This window comes from Danio rerio, chromosome 16 (genome assembly GCF_052040795.2).
Source record: "Danio rerio strain M-AB ecotype USA chromosome 16, GRCz13ab, whole genome shotgun sequence".
Classification (NCBI taxonomy): domain Eukaryota; kingdom Metazoa; phylum Chordata; class Actinopteri; order Cypriniformes; family Danionidae; genus Danio; species Danio rerio.
The window spans coordinates 33,329,938-33,350,920 of record NC_141036.1 but is presented as its reverse complement, the minus strand read 5'-3'; the positions used below and the strand labels follow the sequence as shown (position 1 = coordinate 33,350,920).

Genomic DNA, 20,983 nt, shown 5'->3' with positions numbered 1-20,983 from the left:
AAGGACATGTCCAAAACATGCAGTGCTGATGGTCCTCCTGGAACGTGGTTGAGAAACACTGCTCTAAATGATAATATTTTTATTTTAAATTAGATTCTTTAAAGGCCTCGTGAAGTGCTTTAAAATGTCCATTTTTATTTGATGTTTAATATAATCTCAACCGAAACACGATGAGAGGGTGGGATATAGTGTAGCTCCTCCCATTTAGAAAAAAAAAACAATAGTATTTTGGTTTATCACCGCTCTGCCATTAGCTATGTTTTTATCCAAAATTGGAATATCGCATAAAAGATGTGCAAATTAAGCAGCGGTTCATCCAATTAATAATATAATAACACTTATACTGAAATGATTGCGGCATTTAAGAACGACCAAAACAACATTTCCAATGTTTTACAGTGTGCTCAGCCTGCTGGTTTGTCCCAAGACACACATTTTTATCATCACATGACCTTTTTTTAATGCACATACTGGAATTTGGTCGGTAAAGGTGTTTACATTGTAGTTTATGCTCATCTTTTCTTATCGAATAAAAAGTTTATCCAACTCCGTTATGCACATGTTTTTTATGCGCATTGTCAAAATATATGCGCATCTTGCTGTTTCCATCAACCAATTGTTTTTATCCTCATATCCAAAATGCGCATAAAAATAGGTGTATGAAAACAAGTGCATTAAGTGAAAAGCTTCTTAAAAGAGGTGGGGCATGTCAGACACAAGAGAGCATTTGATTGGTCACAAAACTGAAAGTATGAGGTAACGTGAATAAAACCATTGATTTATTAGTAGTAGTAAACTTTTTTGTCCTTGACAGGAAATTTGTTACGGGCATCATCATATTGCTGCACATATTTCATAAAAACAAACCATAAAAACAATACCATATATAGTAGTTACAATAATTATAATGCTATTTAAGGTAATCTCTTGTTAAGTAAACCCACTGAAACTGGTACAAAGGATTTCATATATATCGGTTCAACCTATTCTATTCAGGCGGAGGTGACTAACTGCAAACTTTACATGTTTATATCTGTTTTATATATTCTAAACACATATTTTGTCACTGTTTTGGAGTACACTAGCATATAGAATTATATTAGAAGAAAATTTTATCAGCAGTTGATTGCAAATACTTTACACAAAAGACATGGCTATTAATCCAGACAGCCGTCTCTAATATAGATTATGATGTTATGTTATTAGAGTTATGAAATAGAACTTTCATTCTGTATTTCAGAAATGATGTAAACATGAATATGCATTAATTGCTCCCCTTTGTTTTCATGCAGAGTACCAGCTAACAAGTGCAGATCTCACAGCCCTCCAGGCCTTTACGCCGTCGGGCGCACTGTTGCCAGGCAACATGACCACTTGGCAACAGCAGCAGCAGCCATCTGTATCCCAGCAACCACAGCAGCAGCCATCCGTATCCCAGCAACAGACTCAGCAGCAGCAGCAACAACAACAACAGCCACAGCAGCTCACTCTGGCCTCACTCAGCAACCTTGTGTAAGTCCTGTCTGTGCCTTTTACAAACTCTCTGACTCGTGCACGCAGTTCCTCTCACACATGCACCTGGTTCATCAATAACCACATGTCCATAGTGTGAGCCCACATGCACCACATCTACTTCCTGTCTGCACTGTAGAGATGACTTGCAGTGATATAGACGTCCCTACAGTTGAGCTGAAACTTTTATCTTCAGCTAAATGTTATTCGATGGTGTTGAATGGTCACTTGACAATTACTTTAGTCAAAGACAGTTTGCTGTCAAATTACATTTAGGAAAGGGATTTTTGTATATACAATAAGCATTTTATGTGCTAGTAAAGTGTCTGCCTTACAATACGTTTCTAATAATTCAGTTTAAATATATTCCACCGTCATTCTTGTAAAAGTTAAATAGCACACTTACTCTGACCTGTACTTATTAATTGTATTAAATTTTTTATTTTTTTTTATAATAATAATCTTCAGGCAATAGGTTGTTTTCACATGACATCATTGATGTCACACGAAATTCAGATGGAGGGCAGGAAGTGATTCTTGTACATAGGAATGGCTGGCTGAAAAATGGAAGAAAAGGCGGCATGTAATAAACATTCATTTAATACATTTATGTGTACAAACATTTTTGAAAGTGGTAATTTGTTTGACAGCACCAATAAAGATTATATACAGGCCTAGTTATGTTTATAAATATGTTTATGTGTTATATAAAAATCAGATACAAACACCACCACACTTATTCAAAATACAGGGGAATATAAATAACACACCCTGCCATGTAATCGCTGCAATGAACTTTGCTGGCGTTCCGATGGAATAAACAACCGTTACGTGAACATCAAGATGCACAGCAGTGGTGAATGGTTGTTGATGCTTAAGTTCATCAACAGAAGAAGAAATGCAATCCTTGCGACAAAACTAGACGGTTATTATTGAGGAGCACTTTTCCTCCTTACAAAAATAAATAAACAAATAAATAATGTAGAATCTGCGTCTAAGCTTTCATATGCTTATTTCATGATGTCTGGAAGATATCCACATGGGGTAAAAAAACTGTAGTAATTTAATAAAAACATGAAGTGTATAATGTGTACAACTCTTTGTTAATGAATGCTCCCGAATACTGTAGCATTGTAAAGTGGAACAATAGTGTAAATAGCATTGTGATTATAGCGTAGAAAGCTGAAACCTATTGAATAATTTGTTTATTACTACAGTTGTGTTTTACCACAACCACAATATTATTACTACGACAGTTTAATTCAAGTAATTATCTATAGTATGCTTTTTTATTTTTTTCATGTAACGTAATTATACAGTATTTACCGCCTCGGTGACAGCCAAATATATTTTAGTTCAATAGAAAACTCAGCCCTCTTCATGATATAAGGATCATCCACAACCTATGTGCTTATTTTCTATTTAAATCTCTTTTATAATGTGGTGTAAATGACAAAAACACAGACTTTCTTCAGTGTTTCCTACACATTTTTTTAAATTCCTGCCCTCCATCTGAATTTCGCATATCATCAAAACCACGTGATTTAAAACTACCTATACAGATACAACATCAAACAAGTGAACAGAACAAATTGGGAGGGGTGTAAAAATGTAGTAACAATAATAATAATAATAATAATAATAATAATAGTAGTAGTAGTTAAATTAAACTAAATAAAAAAAAGCTTCAATAAAACTAGAGAAATGGCATATTAATACACCACAAACCTTCACATGATCTGACCTCATTAAATCAACCCTCTGATGAGTATGGAGGTTATGTTAAAACCCATATGCAACAAAAATGGATTACACCTCTCATGGTATAAAACATCTTTGCCGTGTAATGTATTAAGAATTATAATATTATAAATTACAGTGTTCTTACAGTCATGGAAAACCTGGAGAAGTCATGGAATTTTGACATGGCATTTTCCTAACCTGTAAAAGTTTTGGAAAAGTCACGGAAGTTAGTTGAACAAATATCTGTATACTTGAATATAGGTTAGTTGTCTTTATTTCTTTTCTGTTTTTGACCAAAATTGTAAGCAATTGATATTGTAAGCAATATCAAGGGCCAAACAGAATCTGCAGACAATTTTTTGCTATTTCTGCTAAGAATTTTGTAAAAAAAAAAAATATGCAGATTTATGCAGAATTATTTTGGGTGAATCATGTATATGTGAAATATGAAATAAAAAAATATATCTTTTTAACTTTTATTTAATGTTCACAATGAAAATCCATCTAGATCCATGTATTTGATAGACAAAGCAAGTCTCTCATATAATGTAAATCTACTGAAAGACAGAAAATATTACTTTTCAAACTGTATTTTAAATAAATCAAATTAACACTTTTATTTTAGTCAATATTATTACTGAAATTAATAAAAAACTGAATAAATATAAATTTACACACATTTACACAAATAAAAATCTGTGGATTTCTGCATGCGCTTATTCCGTGTGGGCCTAGCAGTATCTAAATTAATTTTACATAGATATAAAAATAAATTTAAACTAAATATATTGTTGCATGTTTTATGATACGCTGTATTAAATTTGAACCTGCATTGTTTTTCTTATTATTTACCAAATATAGACATTCCATAAAACATAAGGTTATGAAAATTAACTTGAAAGTCCTGTTAAAGTCATGGTATTTTAGTGGTAAATGTGTGTTTGAATCCTAAAGTTATTAACGTATGGTTCTAGATTTTATTGTAATGTAAATCTAAAACATTAGATCAAATTATACATTTCTAAAACAGTGTAGCGTTCAGCTAACATTATCATTTTCTTTTTTTAGAATTTGTCATTTGGACATTATTGTTTATTTAGACAACTCCTTCATTTTGCCGCTTGTCCACTGAACTGTTGTAAATTATTACATATTAATTTTCCATTTTTTTTTCACGGCCGTATCCCATTAATCTAGTTGTGTCTCTCTGCTTCATCAGCTAAGGAGAGAACATTGCTAATGCTCTGTGAATCAAAACTGTGTTACAGGGGCATCTAAATGCCCTGAATATGAAGTTTCATGTTTGGGATGTGAATGTAATGCACAAGACAGAATGTCTACACTACCTATTTTCTCTTTATGCATCACATAATAGCTTAAAGGCTCAGGTCAAGGGCAGCTGTACACTACATTATTAGCATGACGTGTACATCTACCTTGATGTGAATTTGCACAGTGGGGTTTTTCTTTCTCCAGTCATCTTCAGCAGTATAACAGGGGTCATGATCTGATATTAGCAATCACATGAACAAAAAAGCGCTAACAATCGTTGCTAGCACACAACCTGAAGCCTACATATTCTCTCTCAGAGATTGACCTAAATAACTGTCTTTTGCTCTAACATACAGACATTTTCCTCTTCTTTTTTTTCTTCCTTGTTCCCTCCTCACCATGGGGGGTGAACATCGAGGTGTTCTAGACTGGCTTTAATGCCTGCTAACAGCAGGGTTAGCGCTGTGCTATGCTCTCATTAGCGAGACTGTTCCCTTTGAGGGAGGGGGCACTTCTGTTAATGCTGAGTACAGATTTGCTGATATCTGGAGCAGGTCTAACCTGCCATGTGTGTGTGTTTTTTGTGCTCTCTTTCATTTGTTTACAGCATGTGGGGCTCAGACAAACAGAACGGAGAGATGGCTCACTGCATCTCTGGTCTGGCTGCTAATCTCAGGTGAATTGGGCCCTATGGGTGCGCTGTCAGCCAGTCAAACCATGTGTTAGCCAGTCATATTCTGTGGGTGCTCTGTGTCAGCCTATTATGCGCTGCTGTCCTGTCTGTCACCTGCCACGGCCTAGTTGTCATGGTTACTGTCTCGGACCGTGCTGAAGAATGTTGGCGCTTTCGTCATCTCACAGATGACCATCTCTCATCATCAGAGTCTCTCATTGCTAAAGCCAAATTTAGCATTTGTGTGTCGTTTCTTGTTCATTGTTTATTGTGCAGTATCCTGTCCTTGCCGTAAACTGATTTGCACTTTCTAGTGAATCTAGTGCACTGATAAGTGAGCAGGTAGAGATTAGAATTGGAAAGTAGGACAGACATCTCCATCATGTCCTCCCAAGTGGGTCAGGACTCTCTGGGGTTCAGTTGTCCGTCCCTTCGTTTGTAACCTGCTGCATGGCCACACTTTCATCACGCCAGCATATCCTGGTTAAGCATCACATATTACATAAGGCAGCAGGTCAAGGCTTAAAAAGATCTTCTGTAATGATGATTATTTAATTGACAGCTATGTTAAATGTATGCTAAACGTTTTATTTTAGGAGCATTGTTGTTCAGTGTTTCGCATATTGGTTCTTGAGCTTGCTTTTTTCTCATGCCTGTACTGGTAAATGCCATTTAATATGTTTGTTTTTTTGTCAGTGATGCCAAAACCAGAATATAAAATATGATAACATACTGCTGCCTTCAAAACAGATGATGAATAGAAAACAATTTATATCTATCCTGTAAACAGTTTGGTTTTGTGACTTGTCGGCATCTTGGAAGGGATGTCAAGAGACATGTCTGGCTGAGGTTTGATCGATCTCTCTCAAGTTTACAGGTGGAATGTCTGACTTTGAGTGGTTTTCAAGATCTTATTTCTAAGTAGGAGTAAAAAATAAATAAATAATTCTGAACTGTCTGGAACTTAATCGAATTTCAAAAGTAAACATGGCATTAACATTAGTAACTTGTTGCCAATGGGCTATACGCACAGCTAGTGTTTTTCAGCCAATCATAAATTTCCGGAGAAAGCTTTATGTGACTATTTTCAATTTCATAAAGTTTCTTTTACAGTATCAATGTTGTAATGTAATTACATTTCATTCAGTGAAATAGACTTAAGCATCCATTTGGTTGTTTAAGAGTAAAAAGTCTCATATTTTGAAAGCATAGCAGGGGGAAAATATAATTTAATATAGTGCTTCTTGTCTGGCCTGATACCCTCTTTATATTGTATCTCAGCTAGGCTGTAAAGATTGCTGTTTTTTTTTTTTTTTTTCAAGAAATCAGATCTTAAATGCAGAGATTTTGTATAGGATGACAATTAATCGGAAGCCCTGGGGCTGACTGACTGACTGAAATTAAAAGTTTGTGTGCATATACCCCTTCATTTACATGTTGATTTCAGTTCTTGTACAAAAATATAATCAAAAGAGTTCTTAATACTATAGTATGTGGCAAAAAATTTTACAATCATCTACGTTTCATTGCATTTTAACCAATTTAAAAGCCATTTCTTTCATATGGGACACACTGCAAGTTTCTGTACCTAGCTAATTCCTAACATCATATACTGTAGGGATATCGGTAACACTTTACAATAAGGTTGTATTAGTTATTTGACTTATTAATGTTATTTAATGTATTTACTAACATGAAGAAAAAAAATAACAAAACATTTATTACAGTATTTATTCATACTTGTTAACATTGGTTAAAAAAATGTAGATGTTTATTGATTGTTCATGTTAACTCACAGTGTATCAACTAATGTTAACAAGCCTGAATTAGTATTTTAATAATGCATTAGTAAATGTTGGACTTTAATTATTAAATGTTGTACAAGTATTGTTAATTATTAGTCCATGTTAGCAAATACATTAAGTTATGAAACCTTAATGTAAAGTGTAACCAGGTTATCTTTATAATTTTGTTATGAAAATATTTTGGTAACACTTTAGTTTAAGTATCCATTCCCACTATTAACTACTGGCTTTTTATTACCAGCCTAATAATAACATTGGCGGTTTATTAGTCCTTAAAGTATGATCTTATTCATCTCTAATCCTTTCCAATACCTAAACACAACTACTACCTCACTAACAATTAATAAACAGTAAATTAGTAGTGTATAGCAAGAATTGTAATGTTAAATAAGGTGTAACTGTATTTTATTTTTCTGCATAGCATAATTAAACTGCAACTTTTTTCCACAAGGGGGCGTACGAGTAGTTTTAAGTTCTTCTCAAATATTGTGGCCTCTTCTCTGTTCAAAGAGGAAATCCTTAATGCAAATAGGCAGCAAATATAAGGCTGAGACAATGTTTTCATTGCAGCCTCGAGCTGATTTCATTGATCAGTAACGCAGTAACCTCACATCACAGAACTTCCCACTCTCCTGGCAGCAGCTGCTGCGTCCTCTGCAAATATACAGGGGAATTCAAATTAATTTCTCTCTCGTTATGCCTGAGGAATCTGTCATTACGTCCCACTGTGGCCCTGACTCCCTGTTCCTTCTAATATAAATGCTAATGGAGCCGTGAGAGCTCCCGCTGCTCCGCCACCCTGTCTTCTGTTCTCATGTCATCAAATCATTTCCCCTTGTGCCGCGTGTCTCTGAGCACCATGACCTCGGCGGACAGGCCTTTCCTGACCAGACCGGGGGTGAAGACTCACTCTTTCCGCTATGCATGAGGGTGGGATATTTGTTTCTGTCTTTGGCAGTGAGCTTTTATCTTTCTCCTGTTGAACAGTCCATGCTAACTGTCTGTCTGTCTGTCTTTCAGCTGTTGTAGACCAGTAAATTCTGACAAGTCAAAACTATTAGCCCTCCTGTGACATTTGTATTATTTTTCCAAATATTTTACAAGTGATGTTTAATGGACCAAGGAATTATTCACTGTATTCCCAGTATTTCCTTTTTTTATTCTGGAGAGAGTCATATTTCTTTTAGTTTAGCTAGAAGAAAAGTAGTTTTTTAAAAATGAAGCCATTTTTAAGGTCAATGTTATTAAGAATTAATTTTTTAATTGACTGCAAAACGACTTGCCTAATTAACGTAACTTGTCTAGTTAACCTAATTAACCTTGTCAAGTCTTTAATATTCAATTGATCTTTATTTCTATAGTGCTTTTACAATATACATTGTGTCAAAGCAGCTTAACATAGAAGTTCTAGTAAATTGAAACTGTGCCAGTCCAGTTTTCAGAGTTGAAGTTCAGTTCAGTGTGGTTTAAATTTCACTGCTGAAAGTCCAAACACCGAAGAGCAAATCCATCGAGCTCCACAAGTCCCAAACCAAGAAAGAACTGGAGAACACTGGACATCCATCATGGAGAAGCTGCTGGTGTAAGTAGGTCACCGGCGAGTGAACAAACTAGCCCATGGGATCAATGCCATGACTCGTCTGTCACTGCAGTCTTTCAGGAATCAGTCTCATGTTCTCCACTCCTTCATGACCGCCACAGTGTTTGCCAAGGATATGGCCTGGTCCAGGATTATGGATACCTCTAGAAGTCCTCTATGGTTGACGTTCGGGTTGGGCGATGTTGACCAATTTGGAATCGTACAATGTCTAATGTGAAACAATGTGATGGAGAGGCATTGTTGCTGTAGGCTGCAGTGAACAGTTATGTGTGAATAATTGATTTATGGCGATGCGGTGGCGCAGTGGGTAGCACGTTCGCCTCATAGCAAGAAGGTCATTGGTTCAAGCCTCGGCTCAGTCAGTTGGCGTTTCTGTGTGGAGTTTGCATGTTCTCCCCGTGTTTGCGTGGCTTTCCTCCGGGGGCTCTGGTTTCCCCCACAAGTCCAAATGCATGTGGTACAGGTGAATTGGGTTGGCTAAATTGTCCGTAGTTTATGTGTGTGAATAAGTGTGTGTGGGTGTTTCCCAGTGATGGGTTGCAGCTGGAAGGGTATGAGCTGCGTAAAGCATGTGCTGAACAAGTAAGCGATTCATTCCACTGTGGCGACCCCGGATTAATAAAGGGACTAAGTCGATAAGAAAATGAATGAATGAATAATTCAACAATTCATAACAAATTAATTATTTGTAGCCTACCGTTTCGACTACCTGACCCGCATGGTCTTTTGTTTTTACCCAGAACCAAATCATAAATAAATAAAGATAAGTTACACGCAAATTACCACCTTTCAATTACTTTTTCCGTGGGACTCTGGCATGAATAGGCAGAGTGATTTGTGTCGTTATAATGGCGTCAACTAACTTGGTTGGTAAAAAAGGTGCACAACCAACAGGAGCCAACCAACAGTATCTGGGTTTTCGCTAAAATTACCAAGTACAAGCGTGAAAGTGAAAGATTGAAGCAGTGTACTGATGCTGTAACACATTACCTGATAGATTTGAAAACCAAAGAGTTGTTAGAGATGAGGTTAATTAAATATCACGTTTAACAATTATAGCGAGACGCGATCCAGCGGTACCTCCTTGATAAACTGTCCCATGTACACTGCTTTCTGGGCTGACTGCTGGAGCTCAGATGCTGCAGCGCATGACAGAGTTTGTGTGTGTGTGTGTGTGTGTGTGTATGTGTGTGTATGTGTGTGTATGTGTGTATGTGTGTGTGTGTGTGTGTGTGTGTGTGTAGTCATGTGATTTGCATTTTTTAGCGGTATAGTGTGGAGATCTTTTCAGAAGTGCTAGGTGAAACGCCAGTGTGGAGGTGGATCATTTTTGTTCTAAAAACAGAAAGATGAATTAGTGTAAACCGGGCATTGTCTATCAACCCAACCCTAGTTGGCATAATTTCTTCATTGGTCTTGAATCACATCAATGCTGCTGCATAATCTCCAGAGGCCTAAGGAAAACAATAGCCTTTAAAAGATGAATTCTGAATACCATCTTGCTAAATGACTAGTTGAATATAATGTACTGTCATCAAAGCAAAGATAAAAGAAATTAGTTGTTATAAATTAGTTATTAAAACTATTATGTTTACAAATCTCTGTTGAACAACACTTGGGAAATATTTGAAAAAGAATGAACATTGTACAAGAGGGCTAATCATTTTGACTTCAAAAATATATATATATATGTGTGTGTGTGTGTGTGTGTGTGAAATGACATTGATTATTGTAGATGCTAGAGTGCAGATGGCCTGTCTTTTTCTCTGCAGTGTGACCTCTCAGGGCAGCTTACTCTTGGGCAGGGAGGAAGGGATCAGCTGGTACTGTATCTAGCTTTTCCTCTCTCCGTCTGTCTCTGTTTGTTGTCTGTCTTGTGGCTGTTTTCTCTGCGTTAATGGCGCTAACGCTCCCCGCTCTCTCCTTGGTTTTTCTCTCTCTATCAGTCTCTGGCTGCTGGGCTGTAGGAAGCTGGGCTTTGTCTTTGTCAGTGAATTGCTGAGTTGGCCTTTCTTTCTGTTTTGCATTAGAACATACTGAAACAGCACCTGCACCATCATCAATCAACCTGTACAGGCCCACAAGACCAAACTCTGGCTGTTTCACAACCCACTCGCCCTCTCACTGTCCTCCCTCTTTTTTTTTAGTTCCTTTAGTTTCTTCCAATTACTTTCTTTCGTTATCATTTTCTTGTGTCTTTTACTTTAAATTTTTTCCATATTCTGCATTTTTTTATTAAAAGTTTTCTTTGGACTTGCAGTTTATTTTATTCATTTAAGATTTATTTATTTAAGACTTTTCACTTTCAGCTGTTCTTTTCTTTCCACTTTTTCAAGTTTTCATTTTTTCCACCTTATTTTCTCATTTTTCTTTTCATTTTCTTTCAGTTCATTTTACTATTTTCCCTGTCTTCCCTTTCCTTTCCCTTTTCCTCTTCCATTTTTTCTTTTCTTTTTCCACCTGTACTTTCCTTGTTTTTTTTTTCTCTTTCTTCTTTTCATGTTTGTTTTCCATTTTCTTTTCACTTCAATTTACCATCATCTGCTTTTCTGCATTTTGTCTTTCCTTTTGTTTCCTATTTTCTTTGCTTTCAGTTAATTTCTTTCCCCCTTCTTTCCTTTCCTTCTATATTTCTTTTTCCATCTTTTTCGATTCTCTTTCAACTAACATTTCCTTTCTTTTTCCTTTTTTAAAATATTTTCCTTTTTCTGTTTCTTTTCCATTTTCTTTCCACTTCTGATCCTGTATTTTTCTTTCCTCTCTTTTCATTTTATTCAGTTCCACTTCTTATCTGCTCCTTTTCTTCATTTTGATTCCTCTTCAGTTCCGTTTCTATCGCTTTTCCCTTTTAATTTGTTTTTCTTTACACTTCTTTAATTTTTTTTCATTGTTTTTATAGCTTTTCCTTTAACGTTTATTCTATTTTCTCTGCTGCTTGATTTCCTTATCTTCTATTACTTTTTCCTTCCCCTTTCCCATACCTTTATCTCTGTAAAACCATTGAAATAGCTCTGAGTAATCCCAACATCAATAATTCACTAAATATAGTATATTAGGCTGCAAGATAATGCCACTCACATAAACAAACACACTCACTGCAGTTGAGGATATGTGGCATGTTGTGTTGTCTGGAAAGAGGCTGATCAAGTTGTGACTGCATGGCTAATCAGGACTTAAGTGACAGATGATTTTTAATGTCTGGCTTCTGTGCATTTATTTAAACCTATATTTTTTGTTTTGTATAATGAAATTTGGCTGTTCAAAGTTGTAAAAAATATGGGGTAACACTTTATTTTGATGGTCCCTATTGCACATTTTGTTGACTAAAAGTTGCATTGCAACTACATGCCATTTACTTCTCATATGAGAATTAGCAAAGTCTTTTTAAGGGAAGTCATTTCAGTCGGCCGGCATCTTTGATACACTTCTTAGGCAGTATGCTCGGGCATTCTGTCTAAATAGGGAAACATCAAATTCTCAAAAACTGCTTGCCAAGCTTACCATTGAATTTCATAATAGGAATCACCAATAAAATTAAACTATAACGGTGTCATTAGTTTTATTTATAAACGTCTAAATTACACAAAATTTGTAGAAACTCTTATCTGGTCCGAGTTCATCCCCCGGAGAATTGCCAGTTTAGTGTGATCAATGATTCACCATATAGCAATCGATGATTGGCTCCTGTGCTAGTGGGAGGGGCTTTGTTCACGATATTGACCGTTACACTTTTCCTCATTCAAAAAGATACAAGTGACATGTCTTGTGTATTCTATAGTCTTTGGTATTAGTAGACTGTCTGCTTAATATCTGTTAATACTGCTCCTTCAACAGACATTCAACTGACAATAGCCCCTTTTACACAGTGATACCGGTAAATATCTAAAAAATTACCAAAAAGAAAAAAGTGCTGTCCACACAGGGAAGAACATTCCGGAATTTTTCAGGAAAAGACCATTCACACATCCATTCCAAAATACCAGTAAATTCTGACATCATTACCCAGAAATGACCTCTAAACAGCTGCGCTTGTATTTGTAAACATAAGCCACTTTCACACATACAGACCTTTCCGAAGAATTACGTGCAATTGTCCGAAAAGATTTGTATGTGTGAACAGGCCCTTTTTGAAAATACCAGTAAATTTGGTTCCGGCAGTTTTCCAGAAAGAGAAGTTGTAGCATTACCAGTAATTTGCAGGAATGCTGTGCTGTGTGAATGCAAAGAGCACGTTCACGGGAACGCGCTGACGTGAGACATCTACTTCAGCCAATCGTAACATCCAGGCGCATTCACCTTCGTGCTGATTATTAAAATATAAGCATTTTTTCAGACACATTTAGCTGCTTGCTCTGCTTCAGTTGCTTGACACGTCCGGTGAGTGCCAGAACACACACATATTATGTACAGAACGAAAGTGTTCTTATCCATCCACAGAATTTGTATTGTAGTCAAATGTGTAAACATTTAGCTGCAATTTGCACTTCTGCCTTTGAATGTTTCTGGGGCAAAGCAGCTGCATAAATGCTAAAGCTTTAAATAAATGTGAAACCATCAACAAAAGCCTGACCCCTTCAAAAAAGCTTTGCAAGTACATGCAAAATTTCAACAACCATAATCCTAACCCCAACCCAACAGTCTACTAAGAATCTGTTGAGAATTAGTTGGCATGTAGATGCAATGTAACTTAAATTCAACAAGATGCGTTAAAGGGACCATCAAAATAAAGTGATACCCATTGTGGTAAAGCTGTGGATATCGTGTTTTGTTTGTCGTATTTACAATGTGCTTTTGTTGGGTATCTTCTTAATAATAGCTGAGTATATCTGTATCATTCATGTCAGTAATAATTGATAATTCTTGAGATTAATTCTGCTCTTTCTCCTCCTACCGCAGGCCCGTAGGAACGATCCCTCACGGAGCTACTCTGACGGTTAACACTAACCCCAGCATTAGCATCAAATCCGAGCCAGTGTCTCCCAACCGGGACCGCAGCACCCCTAGTTCCACCCCCGGGGCAGTGGGTGGCGTTTCAGGCCTGACGGTGAGCCAGTATCCAGGGACACTGCGTTTGGAGCCCACCGGCCGCTCTCCAGTTGACAGCATCAGCAGTAACGGCAGCTCATACGAGGGAAGCGATCGAGACGACAGCGGCCAGCCTCGCCCTCCAGATTTCTCCAGCCTAGGTCTTCTCCGAGCTACCGGAGACCAGCCGGCCCAAGCAGAGCAGCAGGAGTCAGCCAACGTGAAGCGTATGAGACTGGACACCTGGGTCACATAAACGCTGAAGGAAAGCGAGAGACATCTGCTCTCTCACCCGCACATACACACGCACGCACACCGACAAAAAAAAACACACCCCTAGTGGCACCTGCCAATCTCAGTCCGCACTTAGACACATGCATGCGCCTGTCTCTCTGTCTCACTCTCAGACACACACATATATTTACTGGTGTGTGTGTTTATGTATTTATATAGAATATGCATATATGATCACACACGCACTAGATCCTCCTCACACACACATACACAGTTGCCAATCCAGGTGTAAACGTGTTCACGAGACTGAAGAGATGTTCAAGGCAGAACAGAAGGGCTGTCGGTGGCATCTCTGATATCCCTAAGAGACCGTCCGGATCCCAGATCAACTTTTCAACAGGATCAGCAGGCCTTACCGTCGACCTGATCGGAGTTCAGCGGCACTGCTCTGTCCAAAAAGCAAAGCAACTGCTTGATATGTTGCGTAGACAAGCCTGTCGATCTCTTTTCTCTCTTCTTTTGTATTGATTTCTCTCTGGTTTTGTATGAATGGGTGCTTTTGCTATTTATCTTCTCGAGTGACTTTTTCTCTTTTGCTTTTGCAGGTTTTTTGTTTGTTTTTGGTGTGTTTCTGCTGCCTTTAGTATCGCCCTTTTCCTTTTGTGACGACTTTTAAGTCGAATCTTTATCTTTGTTTTCCTATCTACGCATAGTGTGCATGTGTGTGTGTGTCAGCTGTGAGACCGAGGCGCTCATTCATTCAATCGCTAAACACAACTCAGCCAAAAAGCTCCACTCGATCATGTTTATCATCTTCCGTCGTATTGTAATCTGGCACCAGTCCCCTGCGTGCACACTCGTGTGCGTGTGTCTTATCGGCGGAGCTCCAAGCGCAATTTTCTGCGTCCACGTGGACCGCGATAGAAATGTAGATCTGTGTGTACTTGTGAGAGAAACACATTAGACGGCAGTTTACGAGAGCAGTGGTCTGCCACATTATACTCTATTTATTGTTTTGGATGCTTCGGCTGCGTAATTCAGAGGTTAAGTAGTTAACTTTATGGGACGAGTATGCTTAATTAACGTTTGTAAGATTCCAGGATTTTAAAAGTCAAAAGACGAAGTCTTGAGTTGTTGTTTAACTCAAGATGGCGAGGTTTTTTTCTGTTGTTGTTGTTGTTGTTGTTGATGAGATGACGTGTATATACAACAATTTTCTCAGTGTTTCAGTACAGGTTTATGTATAGCATACAGAGTTGCGTATCTCAGCTAGGTTATTTTAGCTAAGAAAGAGATGGAGGTCGTGTAGCGCTGAGTGTGTGCGTGCGTGCGTGTGTGAGAGAAGCGTTGAGATTGTACATAGCGATGTGTGTGTGTTCACATATATTCAGCTGGGTCTTTCTGAAACAGCGCTGTAATCTCAGTGGAACCGTCTCTGTCAACCTCTACCTGTAAATAAACTGTACCGTGTTGTAAGTTAGCAAGGTGGAGAGGCAGACGAAGGAGGATTTGACTGTTTAAAGCGTGACTCTTATTCTGTCCTTTATATTCTGATGGCGCGCACTTTAAAATCTTCCCCCTTATTCATCAGCTCGCACACCTCGGTGAGGTATTTAAGGAGCGATGTCCTTCATTAACACACGATCAACCTGTCATTTTTACACCTGCCCCCTTTCTCAAGAGTGATTTCCTGATGGTTTGGAACGGAGGACGAGCTCCTTTCACTTTTAAGATGCTTCAAAGCATTCAGGGAAGGATGTTTGCGTTTCATTTTTGTGAGCTAACGTTATATTACGGCTTATTGCACTTCACATGTTAAACGGTGAACTATAACAGAAGAAAATGTCACGTTTTGTAAAAAAAAAAAAAATTTGACAAAGAAAAAACGAATGTTGTATTGAAATCTAGATTAGGCTTTTACACGTGTTGCAGATGTGACAATTATGTACACAATCGTGTAATCTGTGCATTAGTGTATTCTCTTTAAGTGACGAAAATGAAGGATGTTTCACTGACGTGTTTAAGAAAACAGCGCTGAAAGGAAATGGGATTGAAAATAGTTTCCCCTATAAAACTGAGTACATCCAAGGTGAGACTCACCGTCATCGGCTTCTCTACCTCTTCTTCCATCTCCTCTCCTTTTCTCCACTCCTTTGCTCACAGAGGAAGACAGAAGCCATTTCATTTCACCTCAAGCGGTGACCCACCTTTTGTTAAGCCACACACACAAACACACACACACACAAACACAGATGATGGATGCAGTAGTGGGACTCTTGAGCTTGTAGATCCACTGGCCGGATGTTTCTAGAAGTGAAACCTCTTCAGTCGCACGTTGACTTTAAGACTGTTGTGTCCTGAGCTTCGAACAAATGCGAGACGAAGACCTGATCCGCTGCCTCGAAGCTCCCAAGTTCGAAAAGCTCTCGCAAAAGGACCTCATGGTAGAATGAAGAGTCTGGGTAATCAAAGAAAAGACAATCGTCCGGTGAATAGTTCACTTTGGCCCCTGTATCCCCCTTTGTATGATGTCTAGAGATTCTCACATACTTTTTTCTCTCGTGTTAATTTGTGCTGGTGACAGTTTTATTGTCTGTTTTTATTATAATTGTTACGATGATTATCGTTACCATCATCACAGATGGTAATAATAATGATACATTTAGAGAGACGGTTTTTATTATTATTATTTTCTCTAAGTTTGTTTTATTTTTGTGTAGGTTAGGCAATGTTTTATTTTATTTTATTATATATGAATATTATATAAATATATTTTCGTTTTTATTTTTGACTCTTTTTTTGTTCTTCTTCAAAGGGTTGTTACTAATATTGCACGATTTATTAAGTAAAACGATAAAAAAAATAAAAGCCGTTGTAGTAATATTAGTACTTATTGCTAATTGAGGGAAGCGATAAAACAGGTTGGATAGAGTGACCAGTTTAATGCTGCAATTTTTAGTCAATTGTACAATAGTATCTACACATAGTTAAGGTGGGACATCCACACGTTTAATTTATTCTGATCAGACACAATGCATGGGCGTCAGACAAGCAAAGAATGAGTCATATTATAAATAAACTGAAATGTAATTTCAATAAGAGTATACAACACACAAGCCTAGAATAGAAATTGAAGAAAACGTTTAAAAAAAAGAGAGAAATTATAGCTAATATATTGTGTTCGGCTAGTCTGCTTTGAGTTTTGTTGTAAAAAAAAAAATAAAGACAAAAAAATAAAAAAAAACTTCTGTTGTTTTCGGAGAATGATATACAATTTGTGTATATTTTCATAAACAAAGTATGCACTGATATGTTATTACAAATTCTATACTGCTTTTACAAAAGAGTGTTTGTTATTGTACCAAAGTATCCATTGTCCTTTATGACCCTCCCCTTTTGCGTATGTTTTATTGTATTTTATATATTAAATAGACAAGTTGACCTACACAAAAGTGTGTGTGTCTGTGTCTGTGTGTGTGTGTGTGTGTGGAGGAATTGGTGGGTTTCTTCATTCATTCCTGTGTGAGGTACAGTAGTCAACATAGTTTGTCAAAGTCGTCCTAAGGCAAGAATAAATGTACAAAACTTTAGGACAACTTAAATAAAAGGGTTTTTTTTCTTTTCTTTTTTAAATAGCCTTAATCTACTTCAGATGTTGACTACTGTAGATGCTGGAGTCTAAAGTAAAGTACAAATGTGGAGGGGAAAAAAGGTATTTACAATTAAAGTCACAATTACTAGTCCTCATAAATTATTATTTTTTAAATAAAGAGAGCAGATTTTCTCAACACATTTCTAAACATAATAGTTTTAATATCCTATCTCTCATAACTGATTTACTTTATCTCTGCCATGATAACAGTAAATAATATTTGACTAGATATTTTTTCAAGACACTTCTATACAGCTTAAAGTGACATTTAAAGGCTTAACTAGGTTAATTAGTCAAGTTATTGTGTAATGATGGTTTGTTCTGTAGACTATTGAAAAAATATATTTCTTAAAGAGACTAACAGTTTTGACCTTAAAATGTTTTTTTTTTTAATTTAAAGCTGCTTTTCTTCAGAAGAAAAAATATTATCAGACATACTCTGAAAATCTCCTTGCTCGGAAAAAAAAACGGAAAAAAATAATAATAATTAAAGAGGGGCGTATAATTCTGACTTCAGCTGTAAGTCAAGTCAAGCTTAATTGCCATTTTGCTACATGTGTGCACCATGGTGTGGACATACAGAGGAACGAAATGCCGTGTCTAGCAGAAATTCTACAAAAAGTCTACAAGAATTAATCAAGTACAAACACAACACGACAGATAAACTACTTAATAAAAACTATGCATAGCTAACATGTACTATAAGATACTTAACTATACACAAAAGGCAGGCAATACACGTACTTTTACATCAGACTGAACTATGTTGTGCTGGATATTGTGCAAGAGAGGGATTAAAGGTGAATATTGTGTCGGGTGCATAAGAGAGGAGAATTTAAAAATCAATTGTTTTATACACATAAGTTTGTTTAAATAATATGTTAAAAATGATTAATTAAAATATATATATAATGCTTTTCTTTATAAATTCGTAAAAATTATGAAACATTAAGTCTCTTTTATAGAACATTTTTATCTCATCAATTTTACATTTAAACCTAGTTTATGCATATAACAAAATACATTTTGTGTGTGTGTGTGTGTGTGTGTGTGTGTGAGAGAGAGAGGGAGAGTGTGTGTTGTTATATATATACGCATTGTGTTTGTGTGCCTGAATAATTGATTGTGTTTAAATTATCTTGTGTATTACTTATATTAAGTGAAAAAAATATTGTATTATTATAACAACTTGTATAAATGCTTCATTTAAATGAGATATTACATTTTATGTTACATATTTAAAACATTAAGACAGGGTTCTTGCCATATAAACTTGCATTCAAATTTATATTAATAATTAAGCAATGATATTTTTAAAATATCATATATACCATGTAACTATAATCCTACTTTCTATAGTATTTAAAAATCTGTTGTTTTTATACACCTAAATTTGTTTAAATAATTTGTTAAAATGATTAATTATGTTAAAATTAATACAAAATAATAACACGTTTTTGATTATAAATTTGTTAAATTTATGAAACATTAAAAGCATCTAATATACAATATTTTTATCATATCAGTTTTACATTTAAACCTAGTTTATGCATATACCAATAATAAAAGTGTACATACATGCTTTATTTAAATGAGATATTACATTTTATAATAAGCATTTAAAACGTTGAGACATTCAGTTTTTGCTTAATAAAATTGCATTCAAATTTAGGTGGTTATATCTATAAATAATAATAATAATTAAATAATGATTTTTTTTACAGTTTTTCTCAGTGGCTTAGGTGCATTTCTCACAACACTATTCACATTTGCACAACAGTTAATGCATTTCTCAAAACAGTTAGTCAAACTGAAGTTGATAACTTGCAAAAGCATGTCACTTGCTCAAAATAGATAGCTCATTCCTCGCAAGCAAGAATTCATGTCAATGAAAGTGTCAGTGTCATCAAGATGAAAAGTTTTTACTGCATTTGCTCTTTGCAATTCTAATGTATTCAAGCATTGTGGAAAAGAATAAACACACCCCTATTTACAACAAACATAAACTTCCTTTGTGTAGAGCTGTGCACAACTGTAAACAATATTGTAGTACAATATTGGAACTGAACCTACAACATACACAGGTCTGTAAATTATTCATCAAATTGTTCAATTAAAAGACATTTTCAGGAAAAAATAATTACATTTTTTAATAAGATTTGCTTGACAGATTTTGACAACTAGTTCAACATTTGAAAGCAATTGATGCATGTCCAGAAGCATTTGCAATTTGTTGGAAGGAATGAGAAACGGCTACTATGATGTGTACAAATGACTGTTTTGAGAAATGCATTAGCTGTTTTAAGAATGTAAATAGTGTGAGGAATGCACCAAAGCCACTGGGAAAAGCTGTAATATAATGCTTTTACTATGTAAACATATTTGTGTACATTGTAACTTTTTGACTTGAAACTGCTTTGCAGGTGCTGTGCGTTTAATCTTGAAGTAATGTTCATATCTGACCGCTAGATGTCAGGCGTTCTCTTGTAAAAACTTTTCTAGTTTTATTTCATCCTAAATTGTTTTTATTTACTTTTAACTATTTAAAACTTTGACGGTCAGCTTTCAGTTTCAGATCTTTTTAAAGTGCCATCTAATCATGCAAAAATGTATTTCCCATTATAGAGACACTGGTTTGTGTAGGAAATAAAAACCTCAAATAGTTGCAGGACAGATCACCGTGATTCAGACACAATGAGTGTGTGTGTGTGTGTGTGTGTGTGTGTCCTGCATGTGTCTTTCAGTGGTGAGGGCATTGAATTCAGGTCATTCTGTTCATCTGAGCACAGAGTCAGCTGAGTTTGTCAGATGGGGCGTCTGGTGCAACCCTTGAGCTTCTGTTTGTAACAGCTTCCACTTACTGTCTGTCTCAACCTGTTATTCCTAATGCACTCAGAGACATGCAGATCATCGCATACAAAGAAAAATAGTGGGATACAGATACAGCACAGCTTGACAAATCAATATAAAACCTCTAGTGGATTGCAGAAGAGTATCATTTGTTAAATGTTTAATTCCCCATTATTCCTCATATGTTCAATCAATATCTTGTATTTATAATCAGATCCTGCAAATTACAATGTGGCGTAGATTTTCTAGCTCTTGATATCAGTTCATAGTTGATGTTTTAATATTTCTCTAAAGCAAATTTTTGTTTTGCAAAAGGTAACTTACAATTTAAAACATGCTTAACAATCTAATGCTAAACTATTAGATTTGTTGCCGTGTAAAATCAGGATTTAATATATATTTTTTTAATTATTATTAATTCATTGGAATGTTAACCTACAAAACTACATTTAAGAAAATTATTCATTGGATTTACACATTTTTTACAAGGTACAATGGTTGCAAACAATTTATATAGGCTGAATTTAAACAAATTATGATGAACATTACTAAATTTAATTTGTTTGTATTTTTAAGATCAGCCCATATACATTGTTTGCAATCAGCTTATAAAAATG

At 35.9% G+C, this 20,983-nt stretch overlaps 1 protein-coding gene across 51 annotated transcripts in view; it reads left to right on the top strand.

Moving 5' to 3' along the window:
- The window catches only part of mef2d (myocyte enhancer factor 2d), a 122,718-nt gene extending 105,402 nt beyond the window's left edge, over nt 1-17,316 (top strand). For 19 of the 51 annotated variants that reach the window (XM_087285116.1, XM_087285112.1, XM_087285108.1 and 16 more), the window contains 4 exons: nt 1,293-1,512; nt 5,135-5,203; nt 10,378-10,428; nt 13,502-17,316. In XM_087285116.1, coding sequence (XP_087141242.1) covers nt 1,293-1,512; nt 5,135-5,203; nt 10,378-10,428; nt 13,502-13,886 — 725 coding nt within the window. In that variant the 3' untranslated portion in view covers nt 13,887-17,316. The remainder of the gene's footprint in view (nt 1-1,292; nt 1,513-5,134; nt 5,204-10,377; nt 10,429-13,501) is intronic. The other 32 variants (XM_087285129.1, XM_087285125.1, XM_087285122.1 and 29 more) reach the window with 3 other exon arrangements.
- Nucleotides 17,317-20,983: the final 3,667 nt, after the last annotated feature.